Source organism: Fringilla coelebs (assembly GCF_963513975.1).
Source record: "Fringilla coelebs genome assembly, contig: SCAFFOLD_33, whole genome shotgun sequence".
Classification (NCBI taxonomy): Eukaryota; Metazoa; Chordata; class Aves; order Passeriformes; family Fringillidae; genus Fringilla; species Fringilla coelebs.
Window position 1 is genome coordinate 2158947 of NW_028167443.1, and position 19617 is coordinate 2178563.

The 19617-nt window shown below is 48.8% G+C and overlaps 1 protein-coding gene and 1 pseudogene across 2 annotated transcripts in view; one reads left to right on the top strand and one right to left on the bottom strand.

Annotated features, from left to right (window-relative positions):
* Positions 1-4297, bottom strand: part of LOC311165933 — a 32208-nt pseudogene extending 27911 nt beyond the window's left edge. The window contains exons 1-5 of the transcript in view: positions 4272-4297; positions 2214-2271; positions 1151-1261; positions 840-968; positions 257-388 (exon numbers count right to left, since the gene is read on the bottom strand). The product of the transcript in view is annotated as an uncharacterized misc_RNA (transcript). The remainder of the gene's footprint in view (positions 1-256; positions 389-839; positions 969-1150; positions 1262-2213; positions 2272-4271) is intronic.
* Positions 4298-4429: 132 nt separating this feature from the next.
* Positions 4430-19617, top strand: part of LOC311165934 (uncharacterized protein) — a gene marked incomplete at its 5' end in the record, with an annotated part of 29002 nt that continues 13814 nt past the window's right edge. Inside the window, 9 exons of the mRNA XM_084227419.1 lie at positions 4430-4567; positions 4979-5131; positions 5874-5984; positions 9074-9319; positions 11932-12030; positions 15947-16081; positions 17516-17715; positions 18368-18492; positions 19370-19488. Coding sequence (XP_084083545.1) covers positions 4430-4567; positions 4979-5131; positions 5874-5984; positions 9074-9319; positions 11932-12030; positions 15947-16081; positions 17516-17715; positions 18368-18492; positions 19370-19488 — 1326 coding nt within the window. The remainder of the gene's footprint in view (positions 4568-4978; positions 5132-5873; positions 5985-9073; positions 9320-11931; positions 12031-15946; positions 16082-17515; positions 17716-18367; positions 18493-19369; positions 19489-19617) is intronic.

The window sequence follows — 19617 nt, forward strand, 5'->3', positions numbered from 1 at the left end:
TCTTTCTAGACACTCTCAGAAATGATGGGTTTGTATTTGCAAGCAATCTTTTTAGAACTAAACCACGTTCTGTTGTTTAAGGAAACCCCAGTGAGCAATGACCTACTTTGACAATTCAGGGTCAGTTCCATGCAAACATTCATCTTCATAAATTCACTTCACCAAAACATTGCTTGTTGAATGTTCCAAATTTTGGACTGCAGATTGGCAAATAGAAAAGGAGTATTGTTGTAACACGGAAAAAAACCCAACTTACCATTATTTGACACCAGTACTAAGATGACAGAAACAGACATTCTTTTCAAATTCACACCAGAATTCTTTATAATTAAAAATCAAATGAGGTCTTCAAACAATGCAGAAGTACACAAAGTCTGTTGACAAGACACTGAAAATGAAAAGTGACAACCATTAAGTCCTAAAGTAAGCTACTCATCATCCTAAATTATTAATTCTCACTTGTGGCCAGTATGTGGGGAGCAGAGACAGGGCAGGACTATGAAGTGCCTGAGGGCTTCCCCCTGCAGTGAGTTCTACACCAAGCAGGACCCTGGCAAGCTTTGGAACAACCCAGGAGTCACTGAACACTTGCTGCTGAGGGAGAGGGGGAGTGCAGGTGTCTGGTAACTTAAAGACACGCTGTGTGCACAAGTCAGCAAGGCACTGATCAAATCTGGGCATGGACAGGGCAACTGGGGCACCCTCACTGCCCTTGCTCCAACTGACAATCTTGTCATCTCATTTGGTGAGACCAAAAGCAAATGGAGACAAAGCAGGAGCCCAAGTAATGGCAGGAGGCCATAGCGCACTCAGAAATAAAACAATGTTATTTTTATTACCATTACTCTCTAGAATAATCCCCAATGTAAATAAAGCTGCTTCCTTTACCATGCAATGAGCACTCGACTTGGCAAGGTCATTTATAAACATCAAACCACCAATTTCTCCAAAGTATTCGCTCGCTTCACCTACAAGAGGAAAAAAGAACAGAAACGTTTGCTTCTGTTTCTCCGCAAAATGAAAGGCTTCTAAGATTTTCCAACATCTCAAGCCTTATGTCCTTTAGACATTTTTACAGTGCCCACCAGTTTCTTGGCATATATGGTGAACAGAAATGACTGCATTGTTTCTAAGAAAAAGCCTTTCTTACTGTTTTGTTGGCAAATGGAATGGATAGTGACCAAAGCCTCCTGCTCAGACCGAGCGCATTCCACCTGAGATTTAAGGCATTCAAGCAGTAAGTTCAGATCTCTTTTCATATCTAGGAGCAAACACAAAAAACTTCATTAAAATTGTTATCTTTTCAATCTATTCATCTAGTCAGTAGTAGAATAAACCTGTCAAAATGTAGTATGTATGTGTATTTTTAAAAAGGAGGGGAAGTGAGCCAAAATGGAGCAACATCACTTCTATTCAGCCACAAACAACAAACCCAGAAATATTTTTATGTCCAGAGTTTGTTCTTTGAGCATGACTTCATTTGCAGACTAACAGCCTCCTTTTAATATTTCTGGCCTTTAATTACTAGCAATTCTTAGGAAGTCTGATGTAAACTACTAAATATTAAATTCACAATTGCAAGGTGCATTAAGTGTTAATAATACACAGCCATTAAAGTATTCAGAGTGCAAGTAAAATTCGGAGTGCAGCTGAAAATCTGTGGAGTAGTAAGGAAAGAGTCCAAGAGCACAAGGCTGCTCCGTGGTACTGAGGTACAGGAGACATAAACCAGCAGCACAGCCGCAGAGCCCTCAGTCAGGTGGTTGGAGATGTAACACAAAATATTCTCTGGGCACCTACATACAACCCTAGGTGGGTAAACAGACTTGGAAAATCTGCTTCTTAGTCTTTGGGCTATCATTAAAAGACTTAGTTGATAATTATTTCTAACAGTGACAGAAGGTATTGTTTACTGCAAACCCTTATAAGCTTTGAGGGCTCTTAAAGAAGTTAAAATACAATAAAAATGTGGATAAATATTAGCAAATTAAAAAAAAAAAAAGTGACTTTGTGGTTGTGTGTTTTACTATGTGTGTAGGTTTGGCATTGGATTTACCCTTTGCATATCCAATACAGTATCCAGAATTTGGCAACTAGGAAAAAGCATGTTTTCCCAACTGCTCACCACCCCACAACAGGCCTATCACAGTGGTCTACTAAAACTTTGTAAAATTGATGCAGATTATAATGACAAATTATATTAGGTATCTTACCACACTGATTTATCTGCACCTTTTGAGTCTTCATTTTTGTTTTATCTCTGTTCTTGTTCTACAACAGCAAGGAAAAAGTTCTTTCAGTTCTGTTCAGATTAGCAGTGTTTATAATATATCCAGTATAAATGACATCATTTTCCTGAAATGCACTTTTCCCAGTTTTCTGCTTTTACTATGTCACCTCACACACACAGTTGAATGTATTCTTGTATGGCAAAGTTTTCCTTTGGAAATACAGCATTTTATAATAGCCCTGCATTTGTAACTCCCAGGTGATCATCTTTTGAGAGTGGACATTCTGCAGAAATCAGGTTGTTCCATGTTACCCCTGAGGGGCACTGTCAGTAAAGAATATCCCCTGCTCCGTGTCACTGATCACAACAAAGCTGATCCAACTCTCCTTACAAGAGTGGCCAACTTTGCCATCAGCCAACAACTGGCACTAAGACCAAGTCACGTTCCTTAGGGGGTGAACACTCTAAAACACTCGGCCTCCTGCTGCTCAAGGAGCCACTAAAGCATCAGCACTGTTCTGGCAGCACTGATCAAACCAAGGGCAGTGAGCACAGAGACATGTTCCTTACAGTGAGAACTCACTGAAATTCGCCACAGACATTGCCACATTCCATGGACCATGGAACCCACAAAACCCCACAGCATTGCTTCTTCACAAACCCCACGGGGCAGCCTCTGAGAGCAGAGCAGCAGAGTGACATTCAGCTTTGGAGGCAGAAAGATGCTCCCTCAAACACGCCCCAAGTCCCAAACAGAGAAGGTTGATGCAAGCATCACAGCAACCTCTTACAATTTCTCCAAAAATTACTTTGCTCCAGGTAGAAACTTTAAATCAGTGGCAAATGCAGCGAAAGAATGGATTCCTTTTCCTTCTCCAAGTGGAGCAAAGGCTCAAAGCAGAATCATTGTCATCTTAATGAAGACAGCCAGCCCTGCTTTCTCTTGGGAGTTACTGACTGCTCCCATTCCTTTGCTGCTTCCCTTAGAGAGCGAGAATTGAGAGTTCATCTCCCTGCAGCCTTTCAGAAGAGATAACAGACATGCATTTCATTTTCCTGCAAATCCAATACTGCCACAAGAAGGAAAAGCTTGCCAGCCTTCCTCACCTCTTTTTGTCCTACTGCCACCACCCCTCCAGCCTAAGAAAAAACACAACTCATCCAAACAAAAGGAAGGCTGTAAAAATGAGTTCGCTCTGGAGCTAATTGCTTTTCAGAAGAGTTTCATTTCATACATGTTTATACAATTATGCAATATAGGAAGCACAAGGGGTTTAAAAGGGGATGTATACAAGGACACATCTTGACATCTACCTGCATCTTTTTGACTTTTGCAATCTACAGGAATTACACAAAATAGTATTTATAAGTCAGATTTACATTAATTAGATGCAAATAGCTCACCTCAGTTATTGCATCACAGAGCAAGGTGGAAAGGCAAACAACTAGATTTGCTTCAACAAACAGCTGCCACATGTTGCATATCAAACTCTTCTCCATCAGTTATGGAAAATAACCCAGTAACATGGCATCAAACCTCAGAAACCACTCCTGGAGAAGTGCAGATCTGCCAACGTGTGTGCTCAGCAGCACTAGAGCACATGGCTGGCACGGTCAGTAGACCAGCCAGCCTGGGCAGGATTTACCCTTCGAAACCCAGGGAGCAAAGCCCAGAGGGGAGAAGTGCGGGTTGTTGGCGTCCTGTGCAAACCAAACCCCACAGCAGCAGCTGAGGCCGTGAGGACGCTGAGCTGTGGAACAGGACTCGGGGCTGTCCTGGCCTATTCCAGCTGCCTCGCACCCTCCTCCCTCAGATGGGCCGTGTGTGATTTACAGCTCATTATCAGAGCTCACTCTGAAGTCTTAGCAAGCACCCCAGATCAGCCCAATTAGAAAAGGGAAAGAACATATCAAAATTTAAAACAAGGTGGGGAGGGAGGAAGGGCTTGGAAGGCAACAGTCTAAAGATGAAACAGCAGCTGCATTCTTCTGTGGGAAGGCCGGGGAGTCCCGAGGGGGAAATGGGGCACGGCTCGGGTACCTGTGATCCAGCGGCGCGGGCGGCTCCGGGCAGACCCCGAGGCGAGGCGGGTGCCCACGGCGAGCGCTGTCCGGCTGAGAGATGGGATCTGCGGGCTGAGGGGTGGGATCTGCGGGCTGAGGGGTGGGATCTGCGGGCTGAGGGGTGGGATCTGCGGGATGAGGGGTGGGATCTGCGGGATGAGGGGTGGGATCTGCGGGCTGAAGGATGGGATCTGCGGGCTGAGGGGTGGGATCTGCGGGCTGAGGGATGGGATCTGTGGGCTGAAGGACAGCGGAGACCCCGCCGGACTGAGGGCTGGGATCTCTCGGAGCTGAGGGCAGAGCCCGGCCCGGCCCCTCAGGGGACGCCGCAGCCGCAGCGCCGCCCGAGCGCCTCAGGCCGCGGCCGCCCTCGGAGTCGGGACAGCCCTGAGCCTTCCCCTCGGCCAGGCAGGAAGCACTTGGAATTGTAGAACCGCCAGGGGTGAAAGAGATCTTGAAAACCATCAGTTCAACATCAGCCCAGCACTGACACTGCAAACCCTAAACCACTAAACCATTTGCCAGTGTCAGATCCAGAGGCCTCTTTAACACCTCCAGGGATGGCAACTGCACCACCTCTCTGGCCAACCTATTCCCAGGCCTGAACACCTGAACAGTGAATTTTTTTTCTAAAGTCCAGCCTGAATTTCCTCTCAACGTGAGGCCACTTCCTCTGGCTCTCAGTGCAGGCCCAGCAAAGAGAGCAGCCCCCCCTCAGTGCTCGCTCCTGTCAGGGAGTTGGAGAGAGCGGTGAGGTCCCTCCGGAGCCTCTTCTCCAGACTGAACAAACCCAGTTCCCCCAGCTACTCCTCATGGGGCATGTTTTCTAGAGCCTTCGTGAGCCTTGCTGCCCTTCTCTGGACACACTCAGCCCTCAATGTCCTTTTTATGAGGGGCCCAGAGCTGACACAGCACTCGAGCTGTGGCCTCAGCATTGCCCAGCGCAGAGGGGCAGGCGCTGCCCTGGTCCCGCTGCCCACACTGCTGCTGATCCAGGCCAAGTGCCATTGGCCTCTTGCCCCCTTGGGCACACCTGGGCTCACACTGGGGTGGCTGGTGACCTGCAGGATGTGGCACTTGGCCTTGTGGAGCCTCACGCCCTTGTCCTTGGCCCATTGATTGAGTCTGTCCAAGTCTCACTGCAGAGCCTTCCCGTCCTCCAGCAGATCCACGCTCCCACCCAACTAGGCATCTGCAAATTTACTGAGGGTGCTCTCAATCCCCACCTCCAGTTCATCAATAAAGATGTTAACCAGGACCAGCCCCAAAACTGAGCCCTGGAGAACACATTTCAGTGCAGCTCAGTTTGCGTATTCTGCAGTTGGAGGCTGTACTGTCCCCACAACAGAAAGAGCTGCCATCCCTTGGCACTGGCGACACACACAGGTGCAGGAAAAAAACCTTTTACTTGGTGAATCTGGCTGACAGAACTGAGCTTTCAGGCACACACTCCCTTTCCCTAATGAACCTGAACTCAAGAAAATGTATTTCACCTTCCAGCTCTTTGTACCTTTGGATCCTCAGACCATCAGAGCTCCACCAGCCTCTCTCATCCTTTTGCACCTTCTCCCCACTCAAGCTTAGGAGCAGCTTTGATAAGAAAAAATGCAGATCTGCTGCCAATGAGGTGAGCCAATTTGCAAATGCAACATACCCTGCCAAAAACAGCTACTGCCATTTTCTTTCAGAGGTGAGTCATCAGAACTAATGAAAATGTGTTGCATTTTAAACCAAAGAGGAAAAGAAACGAAAGCACTCAGAGAGGATTTGGCAAAGCCAAGAGATGCCAATGTGGCTTATCCTGTTGGCTGCTCAGTTATTGCAGCCCTTTGCCACTTTAGCATTTGTCTTGTGTGGAGATTGTGCTCAGATAATTCAGTGATGGGTACAAGAGAAATTTTAAAAATCACAGTTGATTGCAAAATAATACAGCTTAGGAAAATTTAAATAGATCGGGAAGTATTTACATCAGGATGATGACAGTTACCACACTGAGACCAAAATAAGCCCTTTTAACCAAACTTCATTGATATCCTTGTTCCTCAAGCCCTACTATCCATTTGTTTTGGCAGATGTAGTATAATGTAAAAATACTGTTCAATAGCTTGTATTGCTATGCTTTCCAACACTTCTGTTGTGTTTTCTAAAAGCTCTGAGTATTTTTTAGTTTGAAAAAATATCTATTATTTTGGTAGTAACACTGCAGTTCTGTGTTTCCTTTTGGTACTCAGCTAAAGAAATGAAGGGAAAAAGAGAGCAGGAGAAATAGCAGAGGTGGATAGTAGATCACAAGGAGCAGAGTTACAGGAGATGAGTACATTACTACTGCCACTGCTTAAGAGCATCTCTCACAAAAAGCAGACTGGCTACACTTTCCCAACTCCGTCATTTCAACTCTCCATGACTTGTTTCTTGCTTTGCAAAGCTGAGCTGAGCCATTTTTACCTAATATGAATAACAACTAGTAATACACACTTACAGTTCTCTTGTATCACTGCAACAGCATGAGGTACCCTTAGAATTTTTTAGGGCAATTGCAATGCCATCCCTGAATTTAAACAGGTTCAAGGTATTATTTGTAGTTTATTCTTGAAGGTGATTTGTAGCAAAAGTCAAAAAATGATTGCAGATGGTCAGTAACTGGACTGTTATGTGTATGGCATGCACAGGATGATTTAAGTACTGCTCCATTCTGTGTGACTCCAGGCTTTGAGAAAGAGTAATCCCACTTGGCATTTGGACTCCATTTGGTCTCAGTAATTATGGATCCAGAGTAACTTGTTAGAAGCTTGTGAAAAAATGTCTCTGAAGTTTGCAGCAGAACTGAAGTGTACAGAAGGATGAGAATTCAATGAATAATTCAATGAATTACCAAGCTGTTTTGCCATTTTGAGGCTCTTGTTTTTTTTGTGTTAAGTATTTACCTGTATAATACAGGTGGCTCCTGTGTCTTGGTTTGGAAAGACAGGTGTTTGCTTAGGAAGGCAGGAGCCTTTCTTGAAATGGAAAAATGTAAACACCTTTCTTTCTGAATTGTTTAAAATTTGAAATTAAAGGGGGCTCTCAGTAAAAATATGGGAGCAGGAATAACAGTTCTTTATTAGGGAAGTGTCAGCGATGGAGAGAGACAGGGAGACTGACTCGGTGATCAGAATCTGCTTTTATTGTGGGATACAAGCACTTATGTACTATTTTATGGAGACTAGTAATGTGAACTACAATGATTAGGTTAAAATCACATAAATAAACATGCATATAACAACATCCCTTGGTTGCAGAGTTTAATGGGATTATCTTTTTCCAGTAAAGCTGTCTGATTTAATCTTCTTGCACTCTAGGTCTAATTTTCAAAGTTCCCTTTGTTTTTGCCAAACCATCCTGTTATAAAATGTCTTCTGTTTACCAGGTCCAAAGTCCAACATCTGAACATCTTACATGTCCTCCAACATCCCAACATCTTAACACCTGAATTATATTACTGACAGATGGGAATGGTTTAGATTGTAGCCTCTGTCATCAATGTACAGCTCAGATTCTTAAGAAAGCACCCTGAAGGAAATAATGCCTATTTATCGAAGCTCAAGTATGTGTTGAAAACCAACTGTGCATTTCAAAGCTACTTACACCACTGAAGTATAAGAAGAACTGCATTTTTTCTACAGATACGGGCTTTGAAATTCCAGATAAATTTGTGGTTGGATATGCTCTTGACACTAATGACTACTTCAGAGATTTAAACTGAATGGGTAACGCAATAAAGGTGCATGGGAAATGTTTGTGCTTCACCTTTTCATAATTCTACTCCACAAGCCTCATGGCTCAGCCATGCTGCAGGACATCCTGAACCCCCAGGATGGTGAGCAGTGTACAATCTGCGGCCCCATCTGACAAGAAAATAACTTGTCATTTGACTTGAACTGGATGTTTGTCTGTCTTAGTTCAATCCTGTGTTGCTCTTCTGTCTCCAAGTCTGTAAAGCGGCCGTGCAGGCACTCTGTGTGAAGGTTTTCCACACACTTATGGATAACATGGCTGTGAGATCTCTCTTCCCTTATTCCATGACAGCTTCCTTAGGCTGCACAGAGTAGTAGACTTAGAAACATCATAAACTAATGGGGTTGGTCTTTTTTTCCTTCTTTTCAAAAGTACTTTCTTAATTCTGGTTAATTTGGAAAGTTTTTCATTTCTAAGTATTTTTACAAAGACAAACCAGTTCTGCTGAAGACACAATCAATCTGTGCAATTGCTCAGCAGCATGAAGCTGTATGCAGTAATTTAAAAAACCTAAGTTCTTTAGAATATATAACCCTATATATTCCAGATCAACTCAGAAAAAGTATGAAAATCTGGAGTTTACTGCAAGAAGATTAAAATCTGGAGTTTACTGCCAGCAGGAACCTTGCAACAATTCTGATTCTAGTGTGTGTTTTTATTACAATGCTGGGAATACAACTGAAAATCAGTCTTGCATTTCATTTGAAGATAGAAGTTGATAAATATTGTTGGTTTTTTTTTTCCTTTTAGCACATCTGTGTTCTGAAAGAGAATGCCAAAGGGAAATCCAGGATGTGATCATGTCGGTCTTCTGGAGCACTAATTGCTGGCTGCTGATGAGGTGATAAACCATTGCAGCAGGAAATGCCTTCTGCTCCTTGTGTGTCCCTAGGAAGAAGGAGAAGGTGCCTGTTCCTGCCTGCAGTGGCTGATTCCCACTTGTTCTTTACGCTGAACACAAAGTGTCCGAGCCTGGGTTCCCCCGGCGCCGCCTTCCTTGTGCAGGAGCAGCCCGGGGCTGGGGCCGAGCCCCGGCGCTATCGAGCGCTGCCGCTGTGGCCGTCACGGTGCGGGCCCCGGAGCGGATTCCTCGCCCTGCGCCCGGGGCCCGAGGGGGCAGCAGGGCTGGAAGGAGCGGGGACCGAGGCCCGCCCGGCGTCCCCGGCCCGGCCCGGCCCCGACAATCGGGTGCCGTGGTTGCCGGGGAACCGCGAGCGCGGCCACAGCGGCTGTGACGGCGCCGCCGCCTCAGTTGGCGCAGAGCGCTCCGGGCTGGGTGTTGGCAGCCTGGGCTCTGCCACGGCCGCAGCCAGCGATTCCGCAGGTGACTTGTGCACAGAGATTGTCTCTGCCAGCCAGCCCCGAACTCGCAGGGCATTGGTCTCTGCCAGCGAGGAGTCCTGAATTTCGTTTGAAGGTAAAGATGGGCTCCAGTTGTACTTTCTGGTTTTGTCACATGTGTGCTCTGAAAGAGAGTTCCAAAGGGAAAGAGAGGATGTGATCATGCCACTCTCCTCATGCAGCAGTTCAGTTGCATGTACAGGTACCTCCTTGGGGTGGGGCAAGTTGGACTCTGTCTCTTGCTACTTTCAAATAATATAAAATCTTTAGCACCAGTATATCCTTTTGAGCCTGCCATGAATTGGGTTGTGGATTTTCAGATCTGTTGTGTTCCTTTGCATGCCCTGCCGTTGTCTGGTGCAAGGCCTCAGGAATGAGTGTGGGGGCACTTTGGAGGTCTTGGATGGGTTATGACACCCCCTCAGCTGGCCCTCATGGGAATGTGCCCTGGCTGTGGCCTTCTGGGGCTGGGGGGTTTTAGAGCTGAGTCCGTTTGTCTGAGGGAGGATGGGTGTCCACTGCCCCTTACCAGAGGTTGCGCCACATCCCCAAGATTTCCTCCTCCCCCCTCGGCTGATGGGAGGTTTGTGTGCAAACCTGGCCTCAGCAGACGAGTCTGTGGCTATGCCTTGCCCAGCCTGAAGGCAGGCAGTGCTGATTTTCAGGAGAGCAGCTGGGTTTGGCTTTGTGTGGATACATTTTTCTCAATGAGCCTTGTTCACTTCTCCCCAGACCTGTGCTAAAAGGACAATGGTGTCACCTTGATCTTGTCTCAAGTTCCTTTAAGTGGCTTAACTCCCAGTCCCAAGTTCCAGTCAGGAGGCATTTTCAGAGAGGGCTGGGCTTCAGTGGTGCAGCAGTGCAGCTTCTTTATTCAGTTTTGTCAGAATGGGCAAAAGTTCCTTCATAACAAGATTTCAGCCATTAGCCATAACATTCCAGTCTCTCTCCCTATTCCTGTGAGGAGCAGCTGAGAGAGCAGGGGTGGTTTAGCCTAGAGAAGAGGAGGCCCACTCCAGCTTTTTTAAAGTAATATTGAAGCTACAGCTTTGTCTGTTCCAACTCTTATTAATGTTCAGCTTTTGAACTCCAGGTTTCAGTACGATCCATCTTTGAATTGTACAAGGCAGCCATATAGTTCAAATCAAGTCCAACTAGAGGCCTAACAATACCAGCTACTTATGCCAAACAAGCACTTAGCTACTTTCAAATCATATCAATTTTTTTAGCCCCTGTACATGCCTTGAATGTGCCATGAGTTGGGTTGTGGATTTTCAGAGTTCCATTGTTGCTCCTTCCAGTTTTGTTGAGGAATTGTCACCCATCTGTGACATCATCCCTTGGAAATGGCGTCTGGATTCCAGAATAAGACACCAACATCTCGTCTTTTGCTGAGGGAAAGGCTGAAGCCAAATACTGTGAGTAGCACCTGGGGCTGTGCTAAGGCTGGCAAGTGCCCTGGTGTCCCTGCTCTCCCTGGCCTTGCTGTCCAGCAGTGCTGTGAAGCTGCAGAGCCCCTCCCCAGCCCTTTGTGCCGTGCTCCTGTTGCTGGGGGCTGTCCTGGTACAGTATGGAACACTGTGGGTGCTTCAGTTGTGCCTTGCCTGGCTGTGCCAGCAGAGCCAAGTGAAACCAATGTACAGCTGAAGGCCTGAGCTTGTGTTCTGTCCCTTTCCCTTTGCCCCAGGAATTCCTTCTGTCAGGCTGGGCACTCACCTGTGCTGCTCTGACCATCCTGCCCTTGGGCACCCGGGCATGTGGGAGGGGAAAGCTCAAACTCTGCCCAAAGCCTTGAGAGCCACGGGGTGTCCCAGCTGGAAGAGCTTCCAGAGCAGCTGTTCTCTCCCAGCTCCTGTGTGGGCACAGAGCCAGCCCTGCAGGCAGCACTGGAGCCAGGGCCACAAAGGTCCCTTGCTGTCTGGAGCTCCCTTGGCTGAAGGTGCCCCAGTGCTGAGGCTCTGTCAAGGAGATCCCTCTGTTTTCTTCTAAAGAGTGCTCTGTCAGCCCAGACAGAGAAAACAATTACCAGGGAGAACCAAAATCTGGACACATTCCTGTGCACCTCCCTCTTGGTACAACTTTCTTTTCTTGCATCTCTTGGACTCAGCCAGCAGCGATATCTCCTTGCTGTGAGTTCTGAGTGCTGTGCAGGGACGGAGTTCAGGCAGTTCTGAGAGCTCCTTCCCATTCTCTGGAAAGGTCACTGCCTGAATTCAAGGAAATGTAAGAGAAAACAAATGACCAAAGAGCAGAAATCTCCAACCATGTCACATCCAGTCAGGGGTAAGCCAACGGGACAGAGCCATGTGGCTGGAGTATGTGTATTGCACTCTGTATTATTAATTTACTGATGCTAAGGATTTCAGCAGGAAACTTCCAGGGCTCCCAGGACTGTCCTAGTGGCTGTGATCACAAGTTATTCACCAGTGCCACTTGTTCAAGAGAAGCCTTTCTGAACAAGCCCATCTCTGAGGCTACAGCTGATGTATTTTGCCTTTCAGCTGCTTCCCTCTGTGTTCCAGAGGGAGAAGTTTCCCAGCAGGAAGAAGGAGGCCAGCACTGGGGGGAGTATTCTGCCCAGAACTGGCCCATTTCTAGACAAGAGTGAGACTCGTCCCAAGGTAGCCTTTTCCTGCTCTTTTCCTTTCTGTTTATCATGAAGTTTGCAGAGGGTGTGTGCTTGTGACAGGCTTGCCTCCAGCAAAAGACCTCAGTGTGCAGGTGCTGTTGTCATTGCAAACTGCTGGGAGTGGTGGACTGGGAGTGCTGATGTGCACTAAGCAACACAAATGACCTCTGCTGAAGGTGCTGGGCTGTGCTGGAGTGTAGCTGCCATTGCTGACAGGGGGAAGGCTGGGGACACAACGGCAGAACATTGCCATTTGCCATTCTCCTGCTGAAATAGCCACCTCTTGCTTTGGTGTGCTCACCATCAAATGCTTGGGGTCGCAGGATTCCCTCCAGAGTGGAAGCGTTGGCCTTTGAAGGCCAAGGATCTGCAGGAATTACTTCAGATTTAACAAAACAAATTGCATTCCTGCTTTGGGCTGGAACGATGTGTTGGACCCTGACGGGGTGTTGGATTTTGCAGGCTGCCAGATGTAGAGGGGACTGGCCCTGGGCAGAGGGGAATGGATGTGCTTTGTCTGGATCAGTGCCTACTGAGAGGTGTGTTTAAAGGTGCTTTTCTGGCAGGCCTGGCTCAGTAGAAAGCACAGTCAAATGGGTGGGTGACCAAGGTGGGCTGTTGAGCAGGAAATTGGCAGCAGGAGACATGGAACAAACTGGTTGAGGATTGCCCTGGAGAGGGGCGTTGGGAACACCTCAGGGAAGGGCACAACTGAGGGACAGTGTGCTGCAGCCACTCCCTTCAGCAGAATGTGTCTGCTGTGAAGTCCCACGGGAGACCTGCTTGTGTCTCTGCAGTGACAGCAGTGTGGCTGGAGAAGGCAGACTCAGCAGGGGAGAGTTTTCTCAAAGCAATGTCTCTGCTCCAGAAGCATTTGCTGCTGTTGTCATTCCAGACATGCCTCTAGAATGTCACTAAATAAGATAGCAATAATGACAAGAAAGCAGCCATTTAAAGCTGATGGAAAAAGGAGATACCAACTCTACTTTTACCCAAGTTGCTGAGAAAATAACTGAACCTTATCCTCATTCAGCATTCACCTCACTTGTCTTTTGTTTTTCACCTCATTTGTCTTGTTATTTTTGCCTTTCCCTTTGTTTGAAACACACTAACTTTTAAGTAGAATGAAAGGGGACAAAGTCATCCAAGCAAAAGAAAACTGTTTATTAGTAAGGATTCAGCTGAGCCGGGCGTGTCTCCCTCCCCCAGAGCCAAGCACACACACACACCCTCCAAGAAAATGGCAATCTTTCTGTGCCTTTGTACCCGGGGCAGTCCCTGTCCCCTTCCCCATTGATGGGTACTCAGGAGCTTCCATTCTCTACTGACCCCCAACTTTTCTGTCCCCTCCCCTCTTGTCCTCTTCCTTTTGGTCAGATCTTCAAACCCGTCCCTCTCACTACGAAACTCAACAAACCAACCTGAACAAATCCAAACCACAAACAACACATAGAACCAACAAATTCCACTCTTTTTCTTCATAACCTTTTGGCTTTAGCCAAATATCACCTCATCTCTGCCACCTCCTCTGGTCCTGTGCTCTTCTTACTGATGTATAAATTCTAGAGCAAAAAAGATATTTGCAGTTGTGTGGGCCTGGGTTTCCCTGTCTCCGAATAAAGGATATCCCAAAATTGTTATCCATGGAGTCTCCTGTGAATCCATGGGTTTTACTTACTCCATGAGTGCACAGTCAGTGCCCCAGAGCTCTGTGACCACCTGGGCACAGGGCTGTGATTAAAGGAAGTGCTGCCTGACATTGTGGAGAAAGAAAGCTGGAGAAATACATGCCAAAAGAGCAGCTTGGCTTGAGGCTGCTCTGTGTGGCCCAGCAGCTGTGGATCAGCTCAGAGCAGAGGTGGGTGAGGCACTGTTTGCCCAGTGTGGACTGGGCAGACGTGCTCCCCCAGAGTCTGTACTTCCCTGGGGATCAGTGGAAGATTCTCCTGCATGAACCTTCCTCCCAGCAGCTGAAGCTCTCCCTGCTCTCTCTCCCCTCTCCAGCTGCCGTCAGCTGCCCCGAAACAGAGCTGGTTTGGGGTTTCCCCACCAGAGGTGGTATTTCAGAACTTCGTTGCTCGGGAGGTCTCTGAAATGGTGCTGTGTCTCACGAATAAGGGCAAGGTAAGTGCTGGCAGCCGGGGCTTTAACACTGTGCTGGAAGAGGAGAGTGCTGTCATTGTCCCAGTGTGCAGCAAAGCAAGTTATCTGCTGCAGCACATGCAGAAGAAAATGTCTCAGCACCTTGTTCTGCAAGATGCTGAAAATCTTCCTGTGCTGGGAATTGTCCCCTAATTTTGGCCATGTGTTGATGGTGTCTGTCCCAAAGGAGTTTCCCTCTCTTGCAAGCTCTGGACTGATAGGAATGCTGAGGGCTGTACAGTTCTTACCTGCTCTCATGCTTTGCCTTGAGTCTATACCACAGCCTGTGTCTCCTTGGTTAATCTTGGCTCCTGGTAGGAATCTCTGGCTCTCTCAGCCAGTTTGTCTCCCTTTGTGCAGCTCCCAGTCAAAGCTCAGGGGCTGAGTCCTTTCCACTTTATGCTGGAATCCCTTCTCATGAATGGCATTGGCAGTGCAGGAGCTGTGTTCTGAGAGAGCCCTGCAATCAGCCTGATGGAGCAGAAGCAGTGAGAGGCCTTTAGGTGCCACTTCAGGCTCCTGCTCAGCTTCATCCAGCTCTGCTCAGCTTTTCCAAAAGCAGCACGGTGCTCTGCTTTCCCTTTGGAGAACCACAGCACATCCAAAGCCATGTGCTCCTGGAAGTTCCCACTTTCACGTGAAGAAATTGGGATTGTTTTGCAATTTCCCAAGGGAGCTGTGAGGGGAAAAAGTTGAAAAATGTCAGCAGTTGTGTTCCAGTGTAAAGAGGAAAACTTGAGACCATTAGAATTTCAGTCAGAGAAACATTTTCTCAAGTGAGGCTTGTGCCAAGAGTGGGCTGGTAGGAGGAGACAGGAGGGAGTCCAAACCATCTGGTTTAGACTTTTGGAGAGCATTTTGGTGCTCAGCTGTCAGTGTGCTAGAAAATGCATGTTTGCTGTGTCTGTGAATGGCAGAGGGCAGAACCTGGCCTGCTGGCTGCAGGCAGGAATGCCCAGCAGCCCAGCTTGCCTGCACAGGCAGCAAGAAGGCCTGGAGAGCCAAGACTGGCTTTTCATCCTGGAAGCACAGTGTCAGTCAGTGCTGGTCATGTTTCTCCAGGCAGAAAATGCCTTGGAAGCCCACGGTCAATAGGCACAGCCTGTCTGTGTTTCTGTCACTTTTGGCAAGCTGATTGCTCTCATGGTTTTATGATTCTTCCTTGCTGCTTTACTGCCCATTGAAATTCTCTTTGCCCTCTGCTTGTTTTAGGGATTGTCTTGCTGTGTTCCTTCCTTCTTTTGCTTTTCATGTTTGCTTTTATTCCCAGTAAGGCCACAGGGCTTTTTCTCCTCTCTTGCTGCTCTGCTTGCCTGATGCTATCCCCACAAGGTCCCTGCCCAAAGCTGATATGCTAGAAGGGAATTTCTTCCTTCCCCCAGGATAATGTGCTGGTTTGCTTTCAGGTAGCACTTTCCCCCTCTGGAACATGACAACTGCATGGCTGTGTGCAGGCAGAAGCCAGCAGGTTTTTTGGCCTTGTTGAATATGCAGATGACTTGGTTCAGGTGCTCATTCTCCATCCTGCTGGTGCTGACCTGCTTGGCCCTTCCTTGCCAGCAGGCACTGCCCTACTGGTCGTGGCCAAAATGCTGGAGGCAGCCAGAAGGGATTCCAGTTCAGCCTTGTGAATGATGTGCCTGTGGCTGCACAGCTGAAAGTTCTTTGGACAAGGGCCAAGGAGGGATGTCAGCAGGGCAGGGACAGGTCTCCTCTGGTGCTGTTTGCATAAGTGTCAGAATGATCATTTGGTGTCTTTGCTGCAGATTCCTCGTCTGGTGCAGGTGTGCATGGAGAGCTGCCCTTATTTCCAGCTGGCATGCCCCAGGGATGTGTACCATGTGGTGCCAGCAGGCGCCTCTGCCCCTGTGCGCATCCGCTTCAGCCCCGCCGAGAACAAGGTGAGACTGGAGGAGCCAAAGCACAGAGTGATCTGCACAGCCATTGTTTTCCCTGCACTCTGGCTCCAGCCCATTGCATGCTGTGAGATTGGCTGCAGGCCGTGGGCAGGCAGCCTGCAGGCAGTCCCACCTTGGCACGGGCTGGCAGGCACTGCAGCCAGGCCTGCCAGGCTCTGCTTCCCCTGCCTGCCCATCCCTGAGCATTGCCAAGGGAAGATGCACAGGGAAGAGGATGGAAATGACAGAGGGCTGTTGATAGATGTTGGGCCATCTCTAGGTCCAGTGGAAGGGGTTTCATTATGATGGAAAACACCAGAGGAACAAAGAGGTCAGAGAGGATTCCTCCTTCCTGACTGGCAACAGTTTCCCCACCTGCCCCTGGGCTGGAGCAAAGACGGTGCTTTTTCAGCCCCTCTGCTCTCCAGCCTTGCAGCTGTGCTGTCCCAGAGCACAAGTGAGCATGGTGCAGCTGCAGGGCCAGGGCAGAGGATGTGCTGTGCCCGTGAGGCCGGCCTGGCACAGGCACACTGGGCTCTGGGTGCCCTTGGTCAGCAGGAGGTTGCTTAGCTGCAGGGGACTGGGACAGCTGCCTGAAGGAGCTGGTGCAGGGCAGGTACAAGCTGCAGGCAGAGCTGTGAGCCCAGAGCCCGTGGCAGTGACACTGCTGGGGCTCTGTCTTCATGCCTGTCACTGCGCTTGCTCTGTCAGCTGGCACCCATCCCGTGCCAAAGGTGCTTTTGTGTGCAGGATTGAAGAGCAGTGCTGAGGCCCTGGCAAGTCTGATGTCAGTGCTGGGATCTGGAGGGTTCATGTTCTGATCTGGAGGCCTGTTCATACACCAGGCTTTAGGACATGGCATGGAAAGGAGGGAGACTTGCAGGGAAACAAAGAGAGGCCCTTTGCAACAGCATCCTGCTGCCTCTTGGCACTGTTCTTCTCCTGACTTGGTTGGAGAGGCATAGTTTCAGGGGAGTTCTGAGCCAGCTGATGTTTCTACACCAGGCCAGAGGTGCAGGATCTCCTTGGGTGCAGCTGTTTTCTCATCCTCTTTTGCTGCTTAGAGTCAGTTGAACCCTTTGTCCTATTCTCAGACAGTGATAACATAGAAACCTAAAGAGGAATGTCTTGTGTTCCCTAGCTCCCAGCTCCTTAGAAGGGACTTAGGAATTCTTTAACATCATTAAAATTTAGAGTCAAAATTATGGTGGCCGTGGGTATGGGTATGACCCAAGTGACACAAGAGCTGAATGCCACAGAGACAGGTTTTGCCAAGTGCACGGGTGCCTTTAAAATGTGACATATTAGTAGAACTTAGTGTTCATTTTAGTGTGCAATAGGTAAATTGATGCCCTTGGAGGGTTATAGAAATGGTTTTTCTTCTGCCATGGGGATGGCACTAAATGCCCTGTGCTGAGCCAGTTTCTTTTCCTGCAGGATTATTGCCACGAGCTCGTCTGCATGACTACCAGGGAAAGGATAGTTGTGCCAATTCGGGCCATTGGTGCCCGAGCTGTCCTGGACTCCCCTGCCCAGCTGGACATCTCCAAGGGTGCAGCCCAGTGCAGCACCCAGCAGGCTCTGCTGGTGCCCAGTGTGGGTACCCGGGCAGCTCGGTACCAGCTGAGCAGCCAGAGGTGAGGCAGCTCATCTGTCCTTGTGCAAAACACCTTTGGGGGATGATGGCAGAGTTGGGAAAGAGCAGCACAAGGAACCAGAGCACAGCAGCTGCTGCCCTGCAGCCTGGCTGGAAGGGAGCAGGATGGATGGCATCTGCTCTTGCTTTCAGTGGCCTTTGACCTTTCTCTGTCCCAGATTTCCTGGAGGCTGCTGGAACATGTTGGGAGCTGGCTTGCACCCTCCTGAGCACAAGCAGCTTCTGAAAAGCTTCCTCAGCCCTGTCAGCCAAATAGAGCCATTCTCTGGGAGAAATTCCTGAGGCAGTCAGTGTCATGTTGTGCATGCAGATAGCTCTGAACCCTCTCTGTGCTCTTCACAAAGCATTTTGTGATGGGATTGCTGGCAGTGGGACCCTTGAGGCTCATGGCAGAGAGCTGGATGCAGAGTGTGGGGGAGCAGAGGTCATTTTCCCCAGAGGATCTGGTGAGGGCTGGATCTCCTCAGCAGTGGCTGCATGGCTGTTTCTGATGCTGTCTGTCCTGGCTGTCTTCTGCTGCCTGTGCTTGGTTTGCTCCCTGCCTGCCAAAAGCAGCTGCAGAGAGCTGCAGTGCAGAAGGAATCTCCTGGCCAGGTGTCCCCCCAGCCCTGCTCCCTCTTTCTGTGTTGCAGTCCTTTCTGCGTGGTGCCGGCCACAGGAGCTCTGGGCGCTGGTGACACCGTGCAGGGGACAGTGGGATGTCACCCGCGGGCCAGCGGTGACCCCTGCGGCTCCCTGGCAGTGTGCTGCAGCACAGGTGAGTGATGGGCCCTGCAGGGGCACAGGACAGTTCTGCACCATGGCTCCCTGCTGTCCCCTGCCCTGCATTCCCTCCAGAGGTACCTCCCTGCTCAGCTCTACCCCAGAGCAAACTGAGAACTCCTTGGTGTTTAGGGCCTTGAGAAAGTGGATCCCCTCTCACAGGCAAAGAGTTTGGGCTCCTGTTTTGTTGGGAGTTGGTGAGGGGAGGAAGGAGGATCCCTGATTCTCCACTACCATGTGGCTGTGCCTGGCTGAAGTTTTCTTTGATTCCTGGGCAGTGCTGTAGGGGAGGTCTCCATCAGCCTCTCTCCAATGCAATGGATTTCTTGCACACCTCTGTCCCATCTGCTGCTTCTCCACTGGCTTGCCACAGACCCTTTTTCTAGGTGGGCCTTACACAGAGATGTAGTTTCTGCCTAACAACATTTTCAGACCCTCAAGTTCCTTTTTGGGACAAACGCAAACAAATTTTTCCCTGTCCCCAGTTTCCAGGCCGTTCATGCTGTTTCAAACCTCTCACATCTATCTCCCATTTCATTTCTAGAGTGAGGAATCCCATTCAGTCTTCATATAGAAGCTGCTCTGTACTTACTAATCTTTCCTTTGTCCCTTTTTAATTTAATTTGCAATGCTCCAGCTAGGTTTTTCAGAGCAGAACCTGGATCACCTCTCAGTGAGCCCAAGGAATGGGTTAGAAATGAGAAGTCAGCCCCAAGGGATATCTTGTGAGGGAAGAGAAGGGTCCATATGTTCTCCTGCAGCATCAGGAGCTGCTTGCATCCAGCTCAGAGTCAGGGACTGGCACTGAGGCAGCCTGGAAAATGCAGTGTAAGAGAGGGAATGATTGTACTGCAATGGACATCTCTCCCCAGGCCGTGAGAGCAGGCTGCCCCTGCAGCTCAGAGGGGAAGGCCAAGGACCCTTGGTTGAACTCAGCTTGCAGACTCTGGACCTTGGGAACATCTTTGTCAACACCCCCCATGTCTATGAGGTGAGCAGCAGGGCTTGGGAGGGAACCTGATGGCTCCTGAGGCAGCAGCAAGCCTGGTGGAGCTGTGGAATTGCTGCCAGCCTGGGCAGTTGTGAGCAGGGAATATTTGATGTCCTGCTCAAATCTGGG